This window comes from Porites lutea, chromosome 10 (genome assembly GCF_958299795.1).
Source record: "Porites lutea chromosome 10, jaPorLute2.1, whole genome shotgun sequence".
Lineage (NCBI taxonomy): Eukaryota > Metazoa > Cnidaria > Anthozoa > Scleractinia > Poritidae > Porites > Porites lutea.
In genome coordinates, this window is record NC_133210.1 from 28,537,029 (window position 1) to 28,564,836 (window position 27,808).

Genomic DNA, 27,808 nt, shown 5'->3' on the forward strand with positions numbered 1-27,808 from the left:
TGATTTCCCCCTAAATGCATTGAAAACACATTTAAGGCTGTCCAGAGTACTTTTGATCGAAAAATGCATTCTAAACAGCGCTTACATAAATTTAGTCAGGAGGGCTAAAAGCGAAGCTAATGATTTATAGTTTGCTCATATTAAATATAAAATATATCGTGTAATACTAAGCGGAGAAGGCAACGAGACAGGGCCACCCAACGACTGTTTCCTCAAATACTTTCAATTGAAAACACTTCTGTAGTTATTCATAAAGTACTTTTAGCTCTGTAGAAATGCATTCTAAGTGACGCTATAAAATTTACATCTCAGTGTTCGGCCATTCTAGAGGAACTTGAGTCTTTTCGAAATTACGAGGAATTAAGAATTATTTTCCCGAAAATTTTAGATGCAATTTAACGTATTACGAAGGAGATAATTTTTCAGATACCTTCTTTCATCACATTTTTGAATCCGAAAATTTTAGGATTCCATTTTACTCTCTACGAAAAATAGCCTAACCTGGTGAGTGAAATGTGAAAAATTAAAAGTTGGATGCCCTTGACCAGAACTGTGAAAAACAACAATAGGTCTAATTGCAGCACACTTTCTAGTACATTTCCTTGCCGTTGATTTGCATGACTGCAACGTGAAACGTCCAGAAAACTTCCTGGTTTTCACTTTTTAAGGAGAAAATGTGGTACGTGTTCTTGTTCACTTTTTCCACTGCCGCTCATTTTTTTTAGCTCCGCTATGAGATTCGTATCTGTTCGGTGCTCCTTGGGCAAATTGGATCTTTTTAAAAATTACAAGGGCTTCAATATTATTTTCCCGATTGATTGACCTGGAAGCAATAGTACCATCCCTCCCATAGCAAGTGCTGCATTGTTGCGCGGACGCGATCGCTAAGCTTGAATATTCACGTCGCGTATTAAACCTGGTCGTTTGCGGTCATATCGATGCGTAAAGGTCAACAGTGGTTGTTGATGAGCGAGCAATTCTTGTGCAGTTGCGATGGGTTTTGTGGAGCAAGCGAGCCAGAAGCAGGAGCACACGTTACCTGCAGATTAGCCGATGGTTATTTGGAGCGGATTCGTCGATTATTCTCGAATTTATAGCGCTTCGTGTGAAGGCGCGTGGAGATGGTCTTGTTTGTTTTGTAGCCAGCCTTTAATTCTTCTTTAGTGGATAGTACCTACAATTTCAAAACTCAACAAAATGCCACTTAAACCGGCCAGGAAAGACAAGGATACGTTCAGTTGAAGGTATCTTTGCTTTGTTTTGTTATATTTTGACTTTTAGACTATTTTAGTCCATGGGAGTTTCGACGACTCATCGCATTAATTTGTCCATGTGGATCTATTCATTCAGTGACACATACTACGTCTGGGCCGCCTGTGGTGGCTGCTAACATTTCTCATTTTCTCCCTCTTGCTATACAATTTTCATGTGTTTCCTTCCAACGAAACTGGTCGCCTTTGTTTTTCATCTCTCGCTCTAGATCTTTCTCACTTATCCACGTCAATGTAGACATTAAAATTTGGTCGAAAGAAAGACTCGGCTTTGTTGTTCTTGTGGGTATGTGATTTACCGCCGAAACGTGCGGGTGCTTGAAATGCAAAATTTCACTCTGGCTTACATGAATTGGTGGACGTTCAGACGTACTAACGGACGATTTTTTCAGAACCAAAATTTCTGGAATGCATAGATAACCAAATTTTCGTACACTTGTTGCTCCGCTTTCAATAGATGGTCTGAATACCAGTTTCTCTATAAACTCTATGGATATTTTTTTCCGAAAGCATATTAGCTTTGTTGAGATTACTACAGTTCGCGTTTATGTAAGTAATGACCTGAAATGGAACCATCATGTAGAAGTTATAGTGCAAAAGGGAAACAGGAGGCTTTACTCTTTAAGGGTCCTTAAGCAATGTGGTGCACCTCCAGCTTCACTGGCTAAGGTTTATACAACCATTGTTCGTCCTGTTCTAGAATATGCTGCCCCTGTCTGGCAAAATATACCAGATTTTCTATCTTATAAGATTGAGAGCATTCAGAAAAGGGCTATGCGCATCATTTTTCCTTTAATGAGTTACAACGAGGCATTAAATGCCCTTAATTTAACAGCTCTAAGTGACAGACGCGCCCATCTATGCCAGGTTTATATTGATAGACTCCGGAATGAGAATCACCCCTTGCATTTTATGCTCCCCAAACAGGAGGAGGTTGTGCATAATTATAATCTTAGATCTGGCATTAGCCGCTCCACGCGTCCTACCTGTAGGACCAAGCGCACGCAAGAGTTTGTCACGCATAAGTATACCTAGTGGCTTGTACAATTATATTTTCTAGTATTTATTGTATTTATTGTATTATATTTTAGTATTATATGTTTTGTAAATAGCTCTGTAATTCAGCCATTCTGTATATTGCTGCAATGAGTCTTAATAAACAGTCATCATTATTTATTATTATAATTATTTGAAATGCCTCTTATTTATCAAGATGAAAGTCCCTTCTTGAACCCCTACAATTTAATAAACGTCCCGGGAGCGCCATTTCAAATTGGTAAACTCTAGAGGTCTCCGAAAAGAGAACTTTATCAGCCGATTATCACTACTCATTAGAATCCTCCTCGTCCTTGTTCGGTAGCGCTCGATACGATGTTTTATCATCATTGTTTTCTCCCCGCCATTGGCAAGCGAGAAACAATAACATTACTAAGGTGAGGAAAGCAGCAAACAGTCTGTACGCTACACGAATTCCAGTTTTGCTGACCAGCAAACCGCCAAGCATGGTGCCAGATCCGTTACCAACACCTACAAACAGTCCATTCAGAATACCTGTAAAATGAGAAAAAATAATTTTATCATAAATTGTACCTACTATCTGTCTTCTCATTGGCTAAGAACCTCCAGCTATTTTTTTTTAAATCAGCGCAACCTACAAAAATGCAGGTTGAGTGGGCAGTGCATTATTTCTAACCACAGCGAAAAGTGTGTTCCGTGCGACGCTGTGCTTTCGTTATTTTCCTAAAAACAGTGTATAATAGACGATTAATAGATTCGGTTTTTGTGTTATCTTTAATTATCAAGGTCTCAAAAAGTGTTATTATCATTATACCGGATATCACAAAAACTAATCCAAAATGTTTAAAACTTAACGGTACAAAAACACGTTGCTAGAGAGACAAACAACGCAGTGGGACCTTTCCAAAATGGTGAAATCTCGTTGTTTTTCTTGATTTTGTTGTTTTACACTTCGCTCAGTTTACAAAAATAAAAAAGAGAGGAAAAACGACGCCATCATGCAAATGGCCTATGGGGACTTGCGCTTTAAATTTCGACGCATTCCCCGTCCCCTCAGCAAAATATAAACAAGGGTGTTTTTTACTTTACACCTGACTAACCAGTGGGGTTGTTCTAAGTACCCTGATCTATGAATTTTATTCGGAGGAAAACACGTGGAGAACTTATCTGAGCTTTATCTGCAACGAACAACAGAATATTGACGAATAGAACTCTGATAGAATTTTAAATATACTGCATGTGCATAGATGAATTTTACTATAAGAGGAAATAATTGGTACTCGCAACAGTGTGACTGACCTGTACTCGGCCCTTAGGTATGGGTGTTATTGCCTGATTTCAAACCGAGAAAGACGACTGGGCACAGTCCGTGTATTATGGGGTAAAAAACACGGGATATAGCCAGGAAAAGCTCACTGAGGTAAGGAAAATTCTCAAGCTTGGTGTTAATCGAGCCAATACTGATAAAGATACAGTTATTACAACACTTGAAAAATTACTAAGAGATGTACGCATTGCCGGACGTCCATATTTCTTGGTTAATTTTGTAGTTTTTGAATGGCTGTATCTCGTTCATATAGGCCCAACAAACGCAAAACATGAGGATTTTGCAGATCTCGTTTTCGTCTTTGTGATTTTGTCGATCTCGAGTGGCTTATCCCATAATAAACAGACTCGTATCCAGCCTCCCTCGGTTTGAAATCAGGCAATTGCATTCTTCAGCTATACTGCGTTGTCTTTACCTTGTGCTGCTGCTCCTAAACCAATAGCAGTCGAGATTGATCCTACGTATGCTACACACGCCGTCCACGTGACTGCAAATACTCCACCGATTACTGCAAAGAGGGCGAGAGCCACCCATGGGCTATGGGTGAAAGAGTAGCATATGAACACTATACAGTAACAGGCCATCCCGACAGCGATGGTTTTGAAATATCCAAACATTTCCAGGAAATAGTTCGCCGCGAAGTAACACAGGGCGCTTGTGGTGAAATGCAAGGCTGCTGCCAACCCTACCTGGAAGGATAGAACGAAAAATTGGATAAACACATTGGAAAAGATTTTGTCTCACGTGCCATGCATGAGGATGTGAAAATCATCATCTTTTGAGGAAAACCTGAATTTTATGCGCCTCTTAGATGACATCAGGAGCTCATAATGGGCTTCTGGTGTTTGTTCAACTTAGTTTAAGTTCCCACCCGGGGGAGCACTCAACAAATGTTTATACGGGGAGGCTCTGCCCCGAGGTCCAACCCCTTACCCTTTTATATACCATTTTTCACGAAAAAGGTGCCCCTTATACCTTCTATTGAAAAATGGTTTCCCTTTCACATACCTTGTTTAAAAAGGGATGCAAAGAAAAAGAACTGCTGTAAATGCATGGTCTTTTAAATAGGAACCAGTCTCCAAACAAAACCCGTTTTCTCGACTTTATAAAGCCATAAAATTCATCTGTTAGCCCTTTTAGGCCCTTTCACAGACCCAAATGACAGATTTTCCCACCCTTTCATATACTTCTGCGAGTAAAATTCCTACCCTTTCGTATTCATGCAGCCTGAAAAAGGTACCCCTTTCGGGTAGAGCCTCCCGGTATAGGCCATAATAGGGAGTACCCCCCGGGGGTTCCCCCTCGATTTTCTTTTATACTGAAATTTAGGTGTGTTTTTCATTTGTCAAATCCGTAATCTCACGAGGAGGGAGGCGTAATAAGTTAGCAGGGATTTAGAAAGGGGAAAATTCAGGTGCGCGAGGCTCGAAGGACGCGCGAGCACGTGCGCGCACGCGAGAGCGATATACCAAAAGGGAACCATCTTGCCCATCGCGTTTAAGCATAACCAACTTTCTCCCCTTCCTTTCGAACACCTTTCACGCCTGCCTTGCGCGCCTGCCACGCCGGCTAGAGCATGTTTAAACTAATTGCCTTTACCCTGATGAAAACTTTGTTTGGAAGGTTACTTTTAAAGAACGTTAAAGAATTTAACTTACACTGAAAATTAAAAAGATCTGTTTCAGCCCTGCTGGCCAAAGTCTAATTCAGCCCTTCCTGGAGCCATTTGAACACAATTTAGGCCAAAAAAGCTCAATCAAAAGGTTATTCCAGCCCACGGTAGGGCCCATTTCAGCCCTGGGGTCAAATCAGCCCTAGCTAATTGGACTGTATTGGCCCTGATTTAAGGAAGCCAAATTAGACTCAAAAATAGGACTGTATTTTACTCACCGAAACGGCCCTATTTTTAGGGCTGAAACAGATCTTTCTGATTTAGAGTGTACTTTAATGTACGCTCTCAGTGATAACTAAATCACTACACAGACACCATTTGAAGCAGGCACCGGTTAACCTATATTGTTTACATTTAACGACATTCTGCACTATCACAATTCATTACCTGAAAAGATGTTGCGTTAAGTTCATCAAGAAACCACGAATTGAAGTCGCCTTGAAATCCACCGCTCATTCCAAAAGCAATCGCCACAAACCAGAAAGAGAGTTTAAGGCGAGAATTGAACACCTCTTTGATATCTCTTAGCGACTGTTTTGGTGTCTCAGAATACACGATTTTAACGAAAAAAAGAAGAAGGATCGTTACCCCCATGAAAGCAGCAAATAGGTAAAAAGCAGTTGCATAGTCCTTACGAGTCTGCCCGCAGTAGTGGTAAACGTAATGATTGATTAAAAGGCCGGCCATCAAGTTGGCTATGACCATTCCCACGGAACCCCACAGACGAATCCGCCCGTATGATTTCCTCTCATCACCCAGGTAATCGACGGCGCATCCATCTAAAAGAGGGTGAACTATGGAACCGAACAGCTCGCCCACGAGCACGAGCGCCAGAAAAATATAGAATATACGCGCGAGTTCATCGTTATCCACTTGCACAAAGTATTTGTATTTGTTATGAGAGATGCTTGTGGCTGTTGAAATTGACAGTATAGCTATATCCTTCGACGGCGCGACCGCATACAGCGACTGAGATTGATTTCCAGGTGATAAAGGCTTTGCAACGCAAACTTCATGACTCGGCCGAATGGCTAGAATCAACAGGTTCTTGATCAGCCAAGCAGTTGAACCGAGAAGCAGGACCAGTTTCCGAGCTTTGTATTTATCAGCGAGGATTCCCCAAAAGGGTGCCCCGATCGCTTGACACAAAGGACGAAGACCAATAAGGATTCCGGTCTGCGAGGCTGATAAGCCCAGCTGTTTAAAATACAGCGGGATGAAAGTATACAAGCAGGCGTATGCAGCATAACAAGCAAAGAATAAGACTTTATAGTTGAGCCGTTCAGGCGTGCATGCATTAATTCCACGTAATCTTTGAAGAAAATTTTGTTTTCCACGATCAGTTTCCCCAGAGCGTTTTCTTTCGAGTTGTTTCTCTTCCATCTCTCATGCAGTCTCTGTTTCTTCCTTGGCGATTAGCAGATAAATGGTTCAGTTTCTCGCCATCGTGTACATGTATCGACTTAATACCGTGGGCTGAAAGAAATGAAATTGAAAAGATTATGCAAATTTCAAACGCGTGTTGAGTGCTTATAAAAGAGTGAATATTAATACAGCTTGATGTGTATTGAACTTGACAAAAATTTCCGTTCAATGAATCAATCAGACAACATTCAAAATAAATAAACATTAGACTACGGATCAAAGTTTGAACCTTTGAAAATGAACTGACCACTGTTTGCCTTGCCGAGAGTAAACACTGAAATGCATATTTAATATGTTTTAAAAAATGCATGAAACATTTGCTCTTTTTAAAAGACATGCATACTGATGAGACTTTTTTCGGGTTGGGTCTGTGGTGTATCCTCATTGACAGCTTGTGTGCAAGATAAATTTTGCTACACAATTTTAGACGAGAAAACAGCTACATCGAATAGCGAACATAAATACATACATACAGTCATGTAGCAGCCCTCCTAACCCTAAGAGCCAATTGGTTCGATACCCTAACCGTGAAACAGTGGGAAATAATGATAAACAAGGATGTGTTGTTGTTTTCTGCAACCAATCAATGAGGAAACACCTTACGAGCAGCTCCTACTTTACTGGGGTTTTATTTATACACGGTTAAATCCTCAGTATTACAATAAAAAAACTGATTAAGTAATATCCCTTTTACAGGATTGCCGTGTGGGAGCCTGACTGATTGTTGTTGTAATGTCAGTGAATTTCCCCTTTAAAGCGTCCAATTTCCTTAAGCTAAGGGGCAAGCTATTCCACAGGACCGCCCCGCTGTAGCCAAAGCTACGTTTTCGATAGTTTGTGCGAGGTTTGGGCAAGTCTAGTTTAATCTCGGAATCTCTTAGGTTATACATAGTACTGCGGAAGTTAAATAAATCCTGCAGGTACACGGGGTAAAGCCCCCCAGGGGGGGACTCGCATATGAAAGGGGCGGGGATGCTCGTCGGAAATTTTTGAAACCCCCAAAAGGAGACCAATCTGGGCGTGGCCCAACCCCTAAAAGCGATCATTTTAAACTTCGATTACATAAATCGAGTAAATAAAACGAATTGAAAATGTACAATTTTTAAATATTTCTTCGAGTGCAACCCTAGCCTGTTCCAGGCTCCGAGATGGTGGTGTCGGAAAAGTCGCACTATACTATCTGAGAGCCTGGCCAAGGCTAGTGCAACCCTAAAAGAGACCTTTGCAGCTAAATATAATGGTGTTTTGCCCAGAACACCCTAAGCGCGACCAAAATCTGAAATTTACACCCCTAAGCGAGACGACGAGCATCCTGCCCCTTTCATATGGGAGTTCCCCCAAGGGAAAGCCCATTTATTGTTTTAATCATTAATATGGCCTTTGGCTTCTTTCAACGTGTGGCAGGATTGTCCCAGTGAAGCCTATTTAGAAGGAAACTAGCGCTCGCATCGTAACCGGACCTGGTAATGACTCTGGCAGCCCTATTTTAGAGTTTTTGCAGCTTATCACTCAAGGCGACGCTGAGTCCATCTCAAACGGAGCTATAGTAGTCAAAGTGGGGTAAAATTAACGCTTGGCATATTTGGAGAGCTGTTCTTACGCGTTTAAGGGCGCCTATGGCCGAAGTTATTTTCATACTTTTATGGTCTAAATGTTTTGACCATGGAAGGTGTTCGTCAATTAGCAAACCCAGAGATTTGGCTGCATCAACTCTTTGGATCGGTTTACCGTCGATCTCGATATTAATCTGATTATTCGAAAGAGCATACATTCATTGACTTGACCCAATTATCATAAATTCAGTTTTGGCGACGGCTTATAGTTAATTGGATATCAGTCCAGCGATTGAGGTTTCGTAACTCTAAATTTATGACATTTCCAAGGTCAGCCGTTGTACTGGCAGCAAAGGATATATCAGTGTCATCGGCGAACATTCTTGAATAGGCTAGATTGAGGAAATTAGGTAAACTAGACGGAATAGCAGTGGTCCACGATTACTTCCCAGTGGAACTCCACAGGAAACTGGGGCATTATTTGACAAGTAGCCATTTATACTGCATTTTTGGCTTCGGTCGCTGTGATTCAAACCATTTGAGGCTACTCCTATCAACACCATATTTGTAAAGCTTCCGTATAAGAACATTATGGTCAATGGTGTCAAAGGCTTTTTTTAAGGTCGATAAAAATTACACCAATAACAAGGCCATTGCCAACTTTGACGGACCATGCAGCTATTCGTGGCTTCGACCAACGCAGTAAGTGTACTGTGTAATGAGTGGAATCCAGATCGGCAATGGGTTAGTATGTTGTTTTCATTAAGATACTCACAAAGCTGGTCGTATATAATTTTTTTAGAGACTCCCGGTTTTCAGTGAAATATTTTCGCTTTGCCTTCTCAATTTCGTTATCAGTCTGGTTCCGGGCTAGTCTATATTGGTCCCATATCAAACGGTCGCATTCCATAACTGCTTTCAAGAAATCTCATTTACGCATTTCATTGCGTAACTGGTTATAGTAATCTATGGGCACTTTTTGTTGCCAAACCACTTGGATTTAAGTGGTGAATGTTTGTCGATAGATTTAGCATACCCTTAATTCCACTCACAAAGCTGGTCGTATATAATTTTTTTTAGAGACTCCCGGTTTTCAGTGAAATATTTTCGCTTTGCCTTCTTAATTTCGTTATCAGTCTGGTTCCGGGCTAGTCTATATTGATCCCATGGCAAACGTTCGCATTCCATAACAGCTTTCAAGAAATCTCATTTACGGATTTCATTGCGTAACTGGTTATAGTAATCTATGGGCACTTTTTGCTGCCAACCCACTTGGATTTAAGTGGTGAATCTTTGTCAATAGATTCCATTAGCATACCCTTAATTCCATGTTGACCACATCTCCTTTGGATCGTCAAGTGTTTATATATTTGGCCATTCCTTTTGCTGTATGTCCCTTAGGAAGTTTGCCTTATGGAAATTTCTCACTTGACGGGTTTTGCGGATTATCCTAGAACCCGTACGCTGATAATGGGCCTTATGTGGAATATAAATAAGTGCATGGTCACTGATTGCAAGTTGCACAACGCCACACTTTGCAGTCTTTAAGGTGAGTTCGTAATACGAAGGTCAATTAAAGAGCGGGAATTTAGAGTGATTCTTGTGGGCTCTGTGATTAGCTAATCCAGGTCATAAATAACAAGTATATTTTTTAATTTAACAGCGTTAGATCCTGTCATATCTGGAAAAAAAATCAACGTTAATATCACCCAAGAGAAAAAAATTCCTAGTTCCCCTTGTCAATTTCGTTAAAAACGACTCACCGGGGAGTCGGGAGGTCTATACCACGTACTCATTAGAAATGGTTAGTTTTGACTAACTAGAAATGGTCTTGACATCGTTAACGCCAGAGGGAGCGAACTAACCACTACTAATAATTAGGTTAACCCTACTCGCCCATAAATTCACTTTTTTCCGTGGTTTTTAAACCACGAAGAAAAGTGAAAAAACAAGACACCTTTTTTCTGTAAGTCTGTCAACATTAAAACGATTGTTTTCAACAGCTTTGAAGAAAGTCTGTGCAAATATAGAACCATGTAACCTTTCAGCTAAGGGGATATAAACTCGTTACCCTCAAATCTAGGCCCCACAAGTAACAATAAGCAATTATTGAATGAGGCTCTTTTTGCGATGTTTTTAGGCAGAAGTTCAGTTATCTATTCTTCGCAAAACATGTGAAATTTTCCGCCATTTTCACATGGTTCCTACAACTTCAGAAAAATCAAGGACTTTTCAAGGGTTTTTCTAGGACAAATTACAGTTTTCAAGGACTACGATTTATTCAATAAATAGGCATTATTTAACCCTCTTTTGAACACCTTATTGGCTAAAAAACGTTATGGAGTCACTTACGATTTTTTAACTTCTTCAGCCATGGTTGATCACATTATTTAACTCAGTTACAACTTTCGGCAACAAGACTTTGCAAAATGACTGGGTATGACTTGCAATTGCATCTGAGGTACAGAAAAAGCATTTGAAATAAAGACAGAAATAAAATATTGTTCATGCACAAAAATGTTTTCACGTTACCCGTGAGTTTCATAAGTTCTTACATTGAGGATGAGCCAGGTTTTCCTCGGCAAAAAACCTACGTTTACAGAAAACGGGTGTCTGGCGTAGACAAGGTAGTAAATTTGAAGGACTTTTCAAGACCCAATAAAACAATCAAGTGCTTTTCAAGGACTTTAACCGAATCTAAGGACTTTTCAAGACGACTACTAAAATTCAAGACCTTTTCAATATTGTACGAACCATGCTACCAAAGAATCCCATACCAAAACAACCGAGCTAACTCAGCCTCGTCCCCGGGGCTTCTCGGTTGCAATCCCTTTTCCTGGTAATAGCTTGTGCTACTGACGTCATTTAACAGGACATTGCAAATGTCTTCCAAGTTTAGTCAACGCCAGCTGGCTAATTAGCCTGGGGATTTGTGCCAATTTGAAATGGAGGAATAGTTTGGATTAATATTAATAAAATTACCAATAATCCCTAGAAAGAACAAGCCGACGGCTAAAAAAGGTCATGACTGAAGCTTGAATAGCCCGAAAACAATGATCGTCAAAAAACACTTTTTTAACTGATCGCACGATTTACACCGGAGGCTCCATTATATTCATTTCCAATGAAGCTCACTCTTCATGCCAATGTGCAGAACTTTTCTGATAACCTTAATACAATATACGGACTATCAGTTCTAATCTAGAAAATTCAATAAAAAAATATTATAAAGTAGCTGCGCCATGATATTCAGTGAATTTCAACCACTGGGCCCAGCTTGCCATTTAATTAAGCAAAACACAAAAATGAATTGTAACCGTATAAAACAAAAAAGAAGGTTTAAATAAAACAGTAGATACAAAAAAAGGTAGAATGGACGTACAAAACGGAAGAACTTGCGGAATCCAACTCAGTTGAGGTCTTCAGCCTAAGAGCTTTTCGAATTTTTTTCTGCTGTATGCAACCGTACGGGAGACATATTTATTTGTTCCAAAGCTGTGATTTTGGCACTTACAAGCCATCAGTAAGTAATTGGAAAACTAAACAAAGCTGAACCTGTTATGACAGAACTCCGTTATGGTAATCCGCAAATGATTAGCTTCGCACGAAAGTTATTAAAAGTAAATTAATTTTTTAAAATTTAAATTTAAGAGCATATTAAATTAATCTCGCAGTATTAAAGCAGCGCGAGAGGACCGATTGAAAGCACGACGTGGCAAAGCTTTGGACGCCGTTTTAAGTTCTTACCTTCCACGAGGCAAAGTAAGTGATGATTTACTGTCATTTTACGCGAATAATTCAACCCTTTACTCGGACGAGACCAGAGGTTAGGAGACATCAGTTATTGTAAAAAAGTAAGTACAGTGGAACCTCGATATAACGAATCTCTATATAACTTAGTCCTCGGTATAACGAAGAATTTTCTTGACCCCAGTAATAGTAAAATGTATGAAAAAGAACCTCGATATAGAAACAAACTTTGCCAGTCCTCTGGCCCTTCGTTAAATCGAGCTTCTACTGTACTAACTTTTGAGGTGGTAAAAAAAAAATTTATGGAGTCACCGTTCAAATGAAAGTTACTCAGCACTTCTTTCTAGTAGGCTCTACATCATTAGTTGTAAATTTTCCTCCGAAGTACAGAATACCATTATCCCGGACCATTGCGATAAAAAATAACGAGCAGCACTTTTCTGTTAACCTTTTTGTTACTCTGGACGAACGATAAAGTCTATGGATGGAATGTATCGCCATTCAAACACATCCTCTTCAGCTGTACTTGGCTAATGTTTTAGCATGTAGCTTTAGCTTGAAATCCTAAAGGATTGCTATTCAAACCGGTAAAGGCTGTCGAGCAGTTCTTTTCTGGGTTTTCTAAAGTTTCTGTCTACTATGCGGTACAAGGTGACCCTATGTTTGTCGGTGGACGAAATCCTACGGTGTAACCATTCAAATGAAACCTCTTCAGCAGTACTTTCACATGGTACCATTTATTTAGTATGTAGTTCTAACTTTTGAGTATGTGGATGAAATCCTATGGTGTTGCCCTTCAAATGAAACCTCTTCAGCAGTACTTTCACATGGTACTATTTATTTAGTATGTAGTTCTAACTTTTGAGTCTGTGGATGAAATCCTATGGTGTTACCGTTCAAATGAAACCTCTTCAGAAGTACTTTCACATGGTACAATTTATTTTGTATGTAGTTCTAACTTTTGTGTCTGTGGATGAAATCCTAAGGTATAACCATTCAAGTCAAACCTCTTTGTCAGTCCCTTTCTCATTACCTATTGTCTATCTGCCTCGCGATTCGTGGTGCAAAAGGCCTAGATTTCAAAATTCTTAGATTTTTTACCTTAATTGTTCAATGTCTATGCTAATGTAACTGAAACATTTACTTGAATAACTACCTTAAAGTTCCGACAATTAGCCCCTCCCTTCCCTCTTTAAATAATAAGCCCTTGTGGGCTTATTTTTGGTAATTTTCATCAAATGCTAAGTAAACCATGCCACAAAAGAACCTAAAGAGACAAGCTCGGACGAGAATGTTCATACAGGTAAAAGTTCTACGGACTTTGAGCTTACCTATGAAGTCAACTTCGGTTTTAACTAGTGTGTGAATTATAAATTACCGTATCTATGGGCTTTTTTTGGCTGCAGATTCTATTGTTCGTAAGTTTTTGTACGGCCATTTTTGGCATGTACGCCGTACTCCATTTTTAGCAAAATTCGCTGTTCAGGCAATGCGCCAAAATTATCATTTATACATTCACAAAGTGCTGGCACAACAGTCCCTTCAAGTGGAAGCCCAGCCAAGCCCAGTTGATTTTAAACGCGAATTTTCCTAACCTGCGTTGCTGGTGGTGGTTTTGTTTGCCGAGCGCGCAAATGAGTGGTGAGCCGCAAGGAGAATGAAACAGAGGCTACAATTTCCCTCACTTAATAAGCTCCTCCGAATATAAGCCCCTTAAAGGCCTTTAGAAAACATGAACCCCAGGGCTTATTTTTTAAGGGTAACGCGCGGTATCTTGTTTTTGATCCTCGAGAAAGAGTCTAATAAAATGCTAGTCCCAGCGTGCAAAGAAAGTGGTGTCCGATAGCCCTCAGTGGGCTAGCGGATTTTGCTATCGGGTTAGTGAATTCTGTTCTTAACTGGCCCGACGGGCAAGTGGAGTTTTTTTGAGGAATTCAAATTATAGAAGAACTGTGAAATCAATTCTGCTCATCAAAAAGTTTTTGGGGCTGGTTGAAATCACTTTTGGGCTAGTATACGCTAGCCTCAGCTTGCCCCAATGGCAATCTGTAGAAATGACTTTCTTTTCACCCTGAAGTCCATACAAGGTTATGTCCATTGTTCATGGATAAAAACTGACTTATCCCGCAACTTCAACAAATTGCACAAGCTGTAGATAATAGTTTCCCACACGACCTTTTTTTGCCAGGCTTGTCAGACAAAGAATGACCGCACACGGGAATAGCGTAAATACGTCTCTCTTCATTACAAACTGTCTTTAGACGATTTTTTAAGCCACGACAAAGAAGTAGTTTGAAACTTATTTATTTTGTTTTGGAGGAAGTATGGATAACAGCGGGGCGTTACTCATTTCCTTAACGCTATTCTGTTTTTCTGTGATCCATGTTAACTTAGAAATACATGGAACGACCCATATGGGCAATATGTGATCTCATTGCAGCATTTTCACTAATTATGAAATCATACCTAGCAGGTCACGAGGTGAATTTCAGACGATCAGCATTATTGCCACGATTTTTCAGTAAAACACCTAAAAAGGTATAACCATACCTCTGACTAGTTTTTGGGGACATGGCTGCACCTTTGACTTGAAATTCCAATATTTTCGCAGAGATATTTGTACTCAGGCAACAAATTACTTTTAGACAAGTAGACACAATACAGCCTCCCTTAAGGTGGCTCCGTAATTAATACAAGAGCATTTAGCTGTGACAAATTTTCCGTCATAACTTTTTCGATTTTAACGCGATGGCTGCGAAACTTTGCAAAAACCAACAGATCTCATTTGGCAATAATACGAAATATTCCGATTTCATTGATGGTAAATATTTCTTGAGAAATTAGCGCTTAAAAGGACCCTACTGTTCAAAGAAAATCGCCTCTAGTAAAAAATTTTGCTGATATTTTTTACTGAAATTTCTGGTATCGGCTTTAATTGATATAATAAATATGCCAGAGGAATTTCCGAAAAATCGTTGGAGCAGAAGTCCGTAACTAAAAGTCGCTCAAAATTCAGCTGTGAAATTGTTTTGGAATTTCAAAAATAAATTAGGGTATCAGGAAGAAGGAGACACCAGTTTCAATTTTCGGGACAAGTAAATTCAGTGTTTCCTAATTCTGAAAATAGAAGCCGATTGCCTATCGTGCTATTCGTTAAAAGATACTTTTCAGTTTTAAAAGCACTATAAATTGCTCCAAACTTTGCTCTGACGTCGAATGACTTGTTCCTCGACATTTTTAAAATATCCCTTGGCAGTTTTGGTTAAGAATTAGCAAACGTTGAATTTACTTGTGCCGAAAATTCAAACTGGTGGCTCCTTCTACCTGATAGTAATTTATTTTTGAAATTCCAAAACAATTTCACAGCTGAATTTTGAGCTACTTTTAGTTACGGACTTCTGCTCCAACGATTTTTCTGAAATTCTTCTGGCATATTTATTATATCAATTAAAGCCGATACCAAAAATTTCAGTAAAAAATATCAGCAAATTTTTTTACTAGACGCGATTTTCTTTGAACAGTAGGGTTCTTTTAAGCGCTAATTTCTCAAGAAATATTTACCATCAATGAAATCAGAATATTTCGTATTATTGCCGAATGATATCTGTTGTTCTTTGCAAAGTTTCGCAGCCATCGCGTTAAAAACCAAAAAGTTCTGACGGAAACTTTGTCACAGCTAAATGCTCTTGTATTAATTACGGAGCCACCTTAAGTTTGGATGTGACATCACCCGTCTGGCGCCAGCCTTGTCGGTATCACGCCGTAACATATCAGATAGGTTTACCGTAGCAGAAGTAAATGAGTAGGAGCGAGGGCTGGAACCCACTGAGACAAAATTAAATATTAGAGATAGGATTTGTGCACTAAAAACCGCTTTCGGTCAACGTTCCGGTACGATGCGTATGAGCGACTTGTTCCAGTTCCTATGCCGTTGCCGTTCATACTTAGCCTGTCATGCAGGCGTCTTCTTCGGGCGCACGGATGTTTTGGCTAATTGCTCGCTTCAGAGCGCCATGTTGAAACTAAAAAAGAGAGAGGAGGAATTGAAAATGAGGCGAAAGGATTGCTATTTTTACACTCCCCATTCTTCCTCTATCATAAAATCAAAGATAGCGGCCAGCAACACGAAAATAAACAGGCAACCTTCGCCCGCCCAAAATACGGAAGACCTTAGACAACAATGACCTCAACTAGGTTGTGGCGTCCAGCGATTTTAGTGAAAACAAGGGTTTGGTTGGCGGGCTCAGTCTCTCGGGCTCATAAAACCTGGTCTCGGTCATTATTATTTAACGACTTTTCCCTGCAGACAAGTTCATACTGTACAGGATCGGCACAGAAAGTAGCCTGCGTAGCATGACGGTTTTGTCGGGCACATTACTGAGCGGGAAAGCCGCAAAAGCTCGCGCAAAGCGCGCGGGTTTCTCGTTATTCCCGCCCTAATCCCCTCGCAGTTTCTCTGCCCCCAGGCTTGGCTTGTTTGCGTGCCCAACCAAAGCCGCCATGCTACGCGGAAAACACAGAACTATCCGGCACAGTAGAGTCAGTCTAGGTAATGCTTTTGTGCACGTCTCGCGTGACCCTGGCCTTTCATTCCTTTCAACGCTCCCGACCTTAACAAACTAAGGCATCGTCATGATTATTTAAGCAGTAGTGACTGATGTGTGTAATTTACAGGGAAAATAACGGCGCACATGCTGTGCGTAGAATGAACTCGATATTCTTGGTATATTGTAGTCTTTGTACTGCACGAAGAAGTCAGCCCTGGGGAGATGCTTTTCGTCTCGCTTAAGGGTGTAAACCTGTTAATTGAAAAATTCGATATCACTTATGGTGTTCAAGAGCGAATACCAATATTCTGTTTCCCCATACACTCTTTCTTAAAAAAAGAATTGTTTTTCCGGCCCGGGCGGAATATTTTTATCTTTGATTTGTTTTTTTTTGCCGGCGAATTAAGGCTGAAAATATTCTTGCATTAGTCTTAGAAAAGAAAGAGTTTATTAGGATACTTTTTGTGCCGGTTTAGTTCATTTTCTCTCGTACTATAAATATTGTACATATATGTATTAAATGTACTGTTCTTCGATCTGTCATTAACATTGAACATTTGTCTATAGCCAGTGCAGGTTTTTTCGTTTCAAGGTTGCCTAGTTTGGCAGTTCAAAGAAAAGAATAATTTCATTCGTCCGGTCAATTTTAAAACATATAATTTTATACATGTATTGTATTATAAACAGATTTTCAACACACAAAATTAAACCTTTTTCAAAACCTCAGCCTCGGGTTTATTCTTTAAAAAATATTCTAAAAATTACGCAAATTGCAGCCTCGACATTCTTACAAACGTTTGAGCTAAGGTTGAAAAAGAAAAAATGACAGAAGAATGGAGGGATCACAGCCGACCAAGCAGTGGTCGCCATAGCAGATGATCATTTACGAAACTATATGGGATCCCCTGCGTGAACATGTGATGAACCAGGATGAACATATTTAGAGCAGTCGCCTGTTTATACGAGAGCCTTCAGCAAACATAAAAACTCGTTAATTAATATTTGTTTGTTAATATTAACCATTCAACTTTTTTACCCTACACTTCATTCATTTAACTGCTTTTAATCAAGTGTTGATCAAGCCGTTGCTTACAAGAAAAACAGGAAAAGACCACTATCTGATCTTACCATGATCTTACTTTAAAAAATACTTAATTGTGTGTGCGAAAAGAAATGAATCAAGGTCATAAAATAAGACATCTTGTCTTAAACAGGGTAGTGAATAGTGAAAATAAACAATTTTAAACAGGGTCAGGTTGTGAAGGCCTCGGCGTTACATCTCTTCCCTAACTTTCCTTGGGTGCCCCCCCTCCCTCCCCCGGGGAAGACCGTGTTACATCCTGATGCTCAAGCTACTTACGACATAGTTCCGAGCTTTCTATCACACGAGCTTTGAGAGGTGACAGTTGAAACAGGGTTCTCAAAATGCTGGTTACGTAGCTACATATGGAAACCTTCGATTGTATTTTGATGTTAACATGATCAAGGTTCGCACAAAAAGACAGCAACCACCACCCCCCCCTCCCCCCCTCGCTGAGAAGCATTTCCACAAAAGAAGGACCGCGGCCTTAATACGTACACTGCTGTGACTGTAAGACTGTAAGTAAAAGACCACAGTATCATAAAATTCCAATTATCTAGCAGAGACAAACTTTGTTTTGCTGCCAGCAAAAGAGAATTTACAGGAGCTTAGTATTTTAACTCCAAATTCAACTGAATGACGCGCAAAAACAGAATTTCAAATGTAAGGAATTCTTACTGAAAGAATCTAGCACATTCGCGGAAACTCCACCTTCGCTTAACTATTTGAGACGTTTTGGACTTTGTCCAGCTTTGTTTGGGTCATATCAAGTTACACGTTTAAAAGCGTAACAAAGTGACGGACGTAGGTTTTAACGTCAAGTATTTATTTGTTTATTTTAACAATCTTTTTAAGTTGTTGTTTTTCTTTTACAATTGTACCGTCCCCGATGAAGGTTTTGTCTCTACAAACCGTATGCGAACTTGTTCTAACAAATTTGATTTACAGTTCCATACTATATTTTGCTTACTTATGATCACTTCTCGTCCCCGATGAAGGTTTTGTCTCTACAAACCGTATGCGAACTTGTTCTAACAAATTTGATTTACAGTTTCATACTATATTTTGCTTACTTATGATCACTTCTTCGTGATCAGCCTGCCGTTTGAATATCTTGTTTTAAGGTTATACATATAGGCGTCAAAACCCCTCTTATTTCCATATTCAGTGTTTATTTAGAGTAGTATTACTGCTAGTATTTCCGAATCGAACGAAATTAAAAATAAACTGACGAAAGATAATAAGGAAACCGTTAAAAATAAGCGGTACTTCTAGCTTTGTCAGGCAGTGAGGCCCACTGATTTGCCAAAAAAAATAGGTAAGTAAGTTTACGTTGATATCGTTGGCAGTGGTTACCCAGTCTTCCGAACCAGGGGCTCAATCAAAAAATTTAACAGTAAATTACAGATATGTACTTCAGAACTCTAGAGTAACGTAACTAAGATACAATCCATCTGTTACCTAAATACTATCTCTTAACGCATCCCTATATTTTACTGCCAGCTTTTAATTTTAACGGTCAATCGTTGAAGTTGCCTGATGAGTGTGGTCCTACAATTTTCGGACCATACGAAACAGCACTGTCGCAATAAACGATCAATGATTACTCCTGAAGCCTGAACTCCTGTGATTATTAATAGTCAATGCTCTTCAATCAAATGAATTGAGCGCTCTACGAAATACGTTCTACCCAGAATACAAGTATGAACAGTAAATTACTATATAATACGAGCCAGGGGCTCCACCAAAAAAATTTAGAACTAAATTACTATATAAAATACAATTGAGATAATGGAGAAAAAATTAAAATCAAGCGGGTTGTTCCAGGTTGAGAAAGAAACCAGGTGCCTCATCTGCCTTAAGAATCATGATCAATAGTTACAGAAATACAGTAAACACTGACCCACATATAGCTAAGAACCTGTATTTTGGGGGGTCTGGCAGAAAGGTTCTTTTATTTTGGGGTACTTATTGGCAATTTAGGCTAAGTAGGTTGTTAACCCTTTAAGCGCCAATATCCACATACAAATTCTCCAAACTGATCTCCATACATACTTTAAGAATTAGTTGAGAGAATTTGATAAAAGATCATGGAATTTTCTCTATGGTGATCATTTTATTAATTCTCATTACTTTATCTCTTGACAGTGTATGGATGTTGTTAGGAGAAGATTGTTGTTGAACACTATTGGGACTTAAAGGGTTAATTAGATTCTTTATACTACTACATGAGAAATTTCTGTAATTTGATTGGCTTAGAGCAGTGGTATTTCAACTTAATTTGAAATGCCTACATGTGAAAATTACAAACCTTTTACGGGTAGTAGTATAAACAAATAATAGCATGATTTGTACATGCATAGTGAATAGTGCAGGATATTCACTGATTGAGTAAATACCACGCGTGATATTTCAAAATTGTCTCAAAATTCACTCGCTTAACGGCTCGTGAAATTACGTATAACAATTTCGAAATATCACTTGTGGTATATGGGGTATTTATGCCAAATATCACTACAAATTATGCTATTACCTATACTAATTTCTACGAAGGAGATATAGTTGTTGACTATCAGAAATATAAAGAAACTTGAGTTTGGTCCTTAAATTTACAGTATTTATTCACAACTGTACATTGCAAAAACCTCCTTTACGCAAAGTCCATGAAGACAATAACAGTCTGTTATTTTTATAAACCTGTTTTCGCCGTAGGAATTTCAGTAATACTTCTATTTGTAATTACAGTTTGGTGCAGTATCTTCTTGTCATATCAACTGGAAAAATTTCCTTGGTTGAAATGTTTATCATAAATTTACCTGTAACCCACATACAAGAACCTGCTTCACTTTGCTTGGCTAAACAGTTCTTATATTTTTGGGTGTTAGCACAGGTTCTTAAACCACTAGGTTCTTATTAGAAGGTGTTTACCATATGCTTCCTAGAAAATAAAAAACTTTCATGCCCCCAAAATAATGCAAATAATAATGCAACATTCCTTCGTGACTGACCTGTAAACTAGCTTTATAGCTAAGTGTTAGTCACGTTAATAAAGTATGTATGTATGTACCTTCAGATCAGGGATTTCCTGTTCGTAAGAAGGCGTGCGGTCACGTAATTTATACAGTTAATGGTTTTCCAGTCTAGTTGTAGCATTTAATTTGTTTCTTTTTTCAAATATAAACAGTCGTTGACAAGTGTAAACACAAAATTCAGACGCTTCATTCATGATTTCAAACATTCATTTACCTCTTACAGATGTTTCCTACTTTTAGACATCCACTTTTATGAAAATCATTCTGCTTTATCCGCCTCACACAAAGGCACGGTTGACATTATTTCTTACTAGTTTCCTTGTCTGAAAAATGGCCATCGATTCGAGTGTTTCCTGCAGCCCGTTCCGGGGGACCCTCCCTTATATTGCCTAAGTGGGTATGTGCCGCTTAAGAGGGTATAGTTCTCGGTGTTTTGAGTCTTAAACTGGGTTTACAATCTCAGTATTTAGCGTCTTAAAGAAGGATGATTTTTCCGGACCAGAAGTGAAGCCTTCAACAGGGCATTTGGTTGGCGGTATGTATAAGTGTAGTTACAACCTTTTTAAAAAAAATCCAATTCTACGATGACAGTTATATCAAAAATACCCCTTAAGAATACTTTAAAATCCTGCGTGCGAAATAACAAGAATCAGGCTCATTGCAAGAGTCTCCTGTTTTAAAAGTTCGGTCGAGTCTCGGTTTAAAGGCCTCGGCGAGCCCTCAACAAACTACACTTAAGTTCCCTCCGGTTTTTCCGGCAGGGTTGCACAATATGAGCGGGAAATTACTGAACATAAACTTCCTTCTTCTGAGCCAATAGAAAAACAAGAACTATTTACATTTAAGAAAAAAAGTGTCGCTCATTTTTTTTATGAAAACAGATAGATGTATTGTTTTCTAAGAAGACTTCTAATGCCTTTGTTTGTGTCGTGACAGTTTCCTTGCTAGTGTTACGCTGTTAAACTTGTGCGAAAACGCTTTGTTACATAGAGTTCACGATTTTTCAAAGGAAAGAGTCCTCAAGACGAGATTCTCGTCGCTTTACTTACCTGGGCTCACTTGATACGTTCACATTTTTTCAGTTATTTACAAAATCGTGTTGACAAGTGCCAATCAACTTTAAAGCGTTGTCAAAACTACGGACTGACCCAACCCCCAAAAACGCCCACACGTACATTGTTCTTGAACTAATGACAACACGAACTCTCCCCGAAAGGAAACTCAGTCATATCGAAGTTACATTATTCGCCATTAAGAGAGTTATTGTGTATTGAACTATTCGGAGAGAAGACCATTTGAGAGTGAGGTTTGTATGAAAACTTTAGACGTGTTAGATGGGTTTTAATAACAGAGTCTCTTCATTACAACTGCGTCCGTGTCATAAGTGCCGAAATGACTTTACGGGCAGAGGTTATTCGATTAAAACTGATATCAAAGGTAAGTTATTTAGTCATTGCCCTTGACGCTCATCGATATCACACAGTTTTATCGAGCTCACAACTGATTTCTCGCTGAATGACGAGCCAAAAAGTATTACAAGGCAAACATCCCGCCAGGAAGTTTCATTTCACTGAAGAATTCCTTGACTGTTCCTTGCGAATGCTCTCTTGATAAAGTAATCACAGTAAACTATTACACAGTGTTAAATACGTGTTTACTGCTTCGTCACCGAGAGAAACGAAGGCACAGAAGACTGAACGCGTGTATCTAGTTGAAAATTAAGGCCTGTGGTGTTTTGGGGGCGTTTTAGGAGGCCTGCCCACTTCAAACACAGCGGAAGTTTTGACGCGCCTGGTAGCCAAAAGCCGTATGTAATGAAGTATACTCCTATAAACTACTGTTCGGATATCGCTTCTAAAGGAATGGGATAAATCTAGAGGTCAAGAAAGCTGATATCTTCAACTAACTACGAACAACTGAAAGGGTTCCAGTATCGACTGTCGACATCGCAACTCGTGATAATGCGCCGTTGTCGTGATAAAAGCGGTTTTTTGGGCTGCGGATGTTGTTCGAGGCGACCTTCAAAGTGGAGTTAGACTACGATAGTAAGTAAATGAAACGATAATGTCCTTAATTCTACAATAATTCGTTGCCACACTATCTTGTTTTTCGAAGATTATCCGCGGCAGCAAAAATGCCGAGCAAACTTGAAAACAACACAGCTCTGTGAAAACATGCATCTTGAATAGCAGTGTTCTATTCTCAACTAAAAATTCAAGGTTCCAGCGTCCTTATTTAACAATACATACTAACTCCGTTACATCTCAAACCAAAATTGTAAGAAAAAACAGCATGCACCAAAAGAAACTAGTGCGGACAAAATAGTCAAAATCCTAATGAGATGGACAACAGCAAACTCACTGCAAAACTTGAAGCTCCATTTATAAATGTCATCATAGTTGACTGACAGAGTCAGTGTTAATATCGACATAAAGGGTGGACTAAAGAAGAACTGAACAGACGCGGTATTAGCGATGTGTCCATATCAAGGAGAACCCAAGACTGCCTGAATCACTGAGACCTACTAGGTTTTAAATTAAAAATGTACATATCAATTCTTAGCCTTATCAGTGACAAAAGGTAATGACTAAAGATCACGTTTAAGGCATTATCTATACGAACAACTATTTTGAAAAGCTTTTCGTTCACTGACTAGTTTTCTAGCACTGATGCAGAATTGCGACAGGAAAAACGTGCGAAGGAAAGCTAGCCGTGTGAGAAATTGCCCAAGATCTATTCCCGCGTGTCCCTGATAAACCCTTCTACAATTACTTATACTAGTTCAACATGGGCAACCACCCATAAATTTCACTCCTTGAGAAACTGCTAAGAAAACTGAGGCAATTTCTACAATTGCAGGGCTCGAAATAAGTACCCTCCGCTCGTCTGGGACAAATAGATTTTCCTGTCTGTCAAGAAGGTTAACACGCTTACTATCCCGATAGACAAAAACCTAGAGACGCCATCTTCCAATTAAACAATACTGAAATTAGACAAAGATGCAAGCAAAAGTTCAGAGCACTTCTTGTACTGAGGCCAAGCTGAAATTCAACTTTTTTGTTCAAGACGAGGTGATGATACACGACTATGAAATGCCTCGTCGGAGAATAGTAGAAAGTCAAAGAGCAAAGATTTATACAGAAAACAAATACATGAAGGGCTACGTAACGTGCTGAAAACTTAAAAATTCGTATCAAAACACATTATTGCACTGTACCCCAAGAAACGAATTTCCTGTGAAACTAAGCATCAAAGCCATTTCTTACACTGTCCTGCCCGGCTAAATGACCGCCTCGACTCGCTGGAGCCATTTACAAACACTCCCATTTCTATTATGACTGTCTTTTGATAAACTAAGCAGTTCCGTAACTTGATAAAGATTCCGTGATGGAATCGAAATCTTGTGTATGATGTAATAAGTTCTCTATCTTGAGATTTGAGACCTCCTTTTCTTAAAATACATGTTAGAAGTTGCAGTGACGAAAAACAGTTGTATTTCGTCGTTAAAAGCCTACTTCTAGTGCCGTCCAAGAAAAACCCACTTAATTGGCCATGCCGCTTTTTTGCCTTAAGAGAACCGCTTAATATCTTTCGTTCCCAGCATAAGAAAAGCCTAGGATGGTAGGTTTTCACTTCAGCTCGGTTTTGACCCAAAATATGCAACTCACCACAAAGACATAGCCTCTTTTAAACTTGTCAAACAAAAGCTCTTCAGGAAGTCCTTCAGTGTATATTCGTAACTGACTAACGCGTTGTTTATCATGACTAACAGAAGAAACCGTCCTTGACAGGGGCAGTATTCAGTCGTGATTAGAAATTCGGAAGGGAGAGAATTTTTATTAGGACACACACAACAGCGTCTCCCCATTATTCCCTTTTAAGATAGTTTCGGCATGAGTTTGGCTAGCGGTCCACTCGGATCGTCATAATGTTCTTTAACAAGAGGTCCGTATCCTAATCCGGCTGCCACCAGACGAGTTTTAAGTCTCGGCGTTATATTCATTTTTTTGAAATAAAATTACATGCAGAGGCATTTCAAAGCTTGTTGAATGCTAACATATCTTTGGAATCATCTTCCCAAGAGTTTCCAATCAATTATGAGAGATAACTGACTGATTTAGATCAAAACCTTTTAAGAGTTGCGTAGAATTAAGGACAAAGTGGACACACTTAGACTACATCATTTTCCAAATTCTTTACCTCCAGTTCAACCTGGTTAAGCTCGTCTTAGTCAGCCTGAACAGCTGCTAATTATATCGCAAATTTTACTCTTCGTTTCCGATAAGGTAAGAGCTTATTCCTGTTTTTGTCTCGGGGCGAGCAAAGCTTCTTTTTGAAACCTATATTCAAAGATTAGGCGCTGCACGAAATACTTATATTACCCAACTCAGTGAATCTACGTTCATGCATGTTGAACTTAGAAAAGATCTTACTAAGGAAGTTTAAAGTTTGCGGGAAATGACCTTTCTTTTTAAAACCTACAAACTCTATTAACTCAAGATTTCCAAGCTTAACGTCTTATTTCAGAGAAGAAAAATTTTATAGCGTTTCCTATACACACGATCAAGAGTTTCCGCTTCGGAAGTTTAGTCTGTCCATAACTATGTTCCCCAGACTTTATACTATCACATAATGTACCGAAAACTAAGCCTTTCTGCAAGAATATAAGACAAAGCTATTTCCTTGCCTAGGATAATCGTGTCACTATGGTCTCGAATATAACTTCCACCAACTCAAATGGTTGGCTAGAATGATCACCGTAGTGGGTTGCTTCGGTTCTACGACATCGTCAGCATGACGTAGCAGATATTTTAGAACAATTATGGGATTTACGCTATCAACACTCACTTGATTACGTTTAAGAAAATCACACGCGATGTCCTTGTGGCATGAAAACGGAAGGGAACGCGGAAAACTTGTTATTGACATCAATATACTTTATGATGATACAGTTACCAATACTAGAGGCTATAGACAATCATTTTGGTCTGAAAGTGGCTTTGTACTTATTCGGAATATGGCTTTGAAAAAGCATAGGCGTGTCTATACGCTTGGAAACTTGTTAAGGACAAGTTATAGATACTAGTTTAACGTTCAATCCCTTCTCTCTCAGATGGCCGATGGAAAGATGAAGTGATCAAAGGCGGCTCTAACTTTTGAGTCAGTCGACAAAATCCCACGGTGTGACTATTCAAATGAAACCTCTTCGCCAGTGTGCTATAGGTTTTCCCCATTTTAAAAAAATGAAATTTGAAATTTTTGTCTAATTTTCTCTTTCTTTGGCCTCTTCTGGAAGAGAAAGTGTAAAGTGTTTCAAAGGTAGATTACACTCACCCAAATAAGGATTCCTGGACCTTGAAAATCCTGCATGGCTCAACGACATTTTTCTTCCTTAAGTCGCCCTCAGCGGGGTTCTTGGCAGGCTCATTTGAAACGCCCTAGGAAAACACCAAGAGAACATTAACAAAACAACAGCAAGAATTGGATAGCATGCAATGCTCTTGGGAGATTACCAAAAGAAACTGTTCATATTTGCACGAACCTATGTGGGTGTTTACGAGGGAATGGACCATAGATCTAGGTATATCACTGATTTGCTCATTATAGTTACTCTATTATACAGAATCTTTAGATAGGCAGACTAATGCATCGAAACTGGAACATGAGACGTAGTTAATCGATAAACCGATAATGAACATCAAACATCGATGAATATCGATTTTCGATTTCGATCTATAAAAACGAAAAAAAATTGTGACTTCGATTAATATCGAAGATTTTCCGATTGAAATCGATAATGATTTTTTATCGATTACTATCGATTGTTATCGATCTGTTAATTGATAATAATTTATAAATTATTTTTTTCTGTGACTTCGATTTCTATCGATTTCCGATATCAGTTGATATCAATCAGCGGATTTAATCGATGATATCGATTTTTATCGATTACATGACTACGTCTGGTGAAGCAGCAGGAGGAGTGTTGCAACCATCGCTTCGCCCTAATATGCTCCCCAATCACGAAAGTACTATATTCCGCAGTGAATTGATAACTTGACGGACCTCTTGACTCTGCAGCCTACACATGTTCACTTAGCACTCAGGATCACTTATCGAAATCAAATAAACAATGCACTTAAATGATTAGAAGCTTGATTTGAAGATTTCATTGATCTAATGTTTTGACTAAAGAAAGATTAATTTAGGTCGGTTGCCAATGTTAGTGCTGAGATCGTAGATTTGGCCAGTTCTATCCACATCAGCCAACTATTTTATCCTTCAATGGGATCTCGCATGTTCTTTCTCTCTCTTTTTAAACTTTACCTGATGAAACATTTTTAGTAGAATTGCTCAAAACTTAGAAAAAATGAAACGACTCCCAAGCAACTTATCATTGCAAATTATTGTAAGGCTCGAACGTTCTTCCCTATTTCTGAAGTCGCTCACGAAGACGAAGAATTTTGGAAGATTGATAAGTTGTAACAGGAGCCGATTCGGCTCCTGGTTGTAAGTAACATGCCCCAAAAAGTTTTCCTTTCCCCTCGCCCTTCCTCTTGTTGAACTGGGTCGGTCGTTCGGTTGGGAAAAGGAAATGAAAAAATAAAAAACAAAATTTATCATCATAATTTCAGGGCGACCGCAGAATCACGCTGTTTAAATTGTCAAACTAAGAAGAATTAAGAAATTTTGGTGAATGTTTTTAACTGCACCAGACTGCCTTAAAGAAAATGACAGTGGTATCGTTCCTTTTTCGTACGTGAATAACGTGTCGTAACGAATAAAATAATACAAGCGTTTATCAAGTGGTTAAAATAAGGAAGCTACTATTAGCTACAATTGTAGCTTGCGTGAGCTAGACATGAGAGTTACCGGTAGTGGTAATTTGTAAGAGGAGTATGAGCAAATGGGCGTGGCCTACGTCCCCTTTCTGTCGTCTATCGCCCCAGGTATAAAACGGGAATCCAAGAGAGTCTTGTTTTCTGGATTCCAGTCTTTGTCAGTAAAACTTGGATTCTGGATTCTTATCAGAGGGATTCCGGATTCCGCAAGGAAATACTTCCCGGATTCCTGTTCTTACAAGACGAACCGAAACGCAAAAAGACGAACCCCGCCTGAGTGAATTAAAAAAA

At 39.1% G+C, this 27,808-nt stretch overlaps 1 protein-coding gene across 4 annotated transcripts in view; it reads right to left on the reverse strand.

Moving 5' to 3' along the window:
• Positions 1–1,818: 1,818 nt before the first annotated feature.
• The window catches only part of LOC140950158 (major facilitator superfamily domain-containing protein 6-like), a 60,715-nt gene continuing 34,725 nt past the window's right edge, over positions 1,819–27,808 (reverse strand). For all 4 annotated transcript variants that reach the window (XM_073399348.1, XM_073399349.1, XM_073399350.1 and 1 more), the window contains 4 exons: positions 26,010–26,113; positions 5,675–6,763; positions 4,031–4,304; positions 1,819–2,822 (listed from right to left, as the gene is read on the reverse strand). In XM_073399348.1, the coding sequence (XP_073255449.1) occupies positions 2,596–2,822; positions 4,031–4,304; positions 5,675–6,670 (1,497 nt within the window). In that variant the 5' untranslated portion in view covers positions 6,671–6,763; positions 26,010–26,113 and the 3' untranslated portion in view covers positions 1,819–2,595. The remainder of the gene's footprint in view (positions 2,823–4,030; positions 4,305–5,674; positions 6,764–26,009; positions 26,114–27,808) is intronic.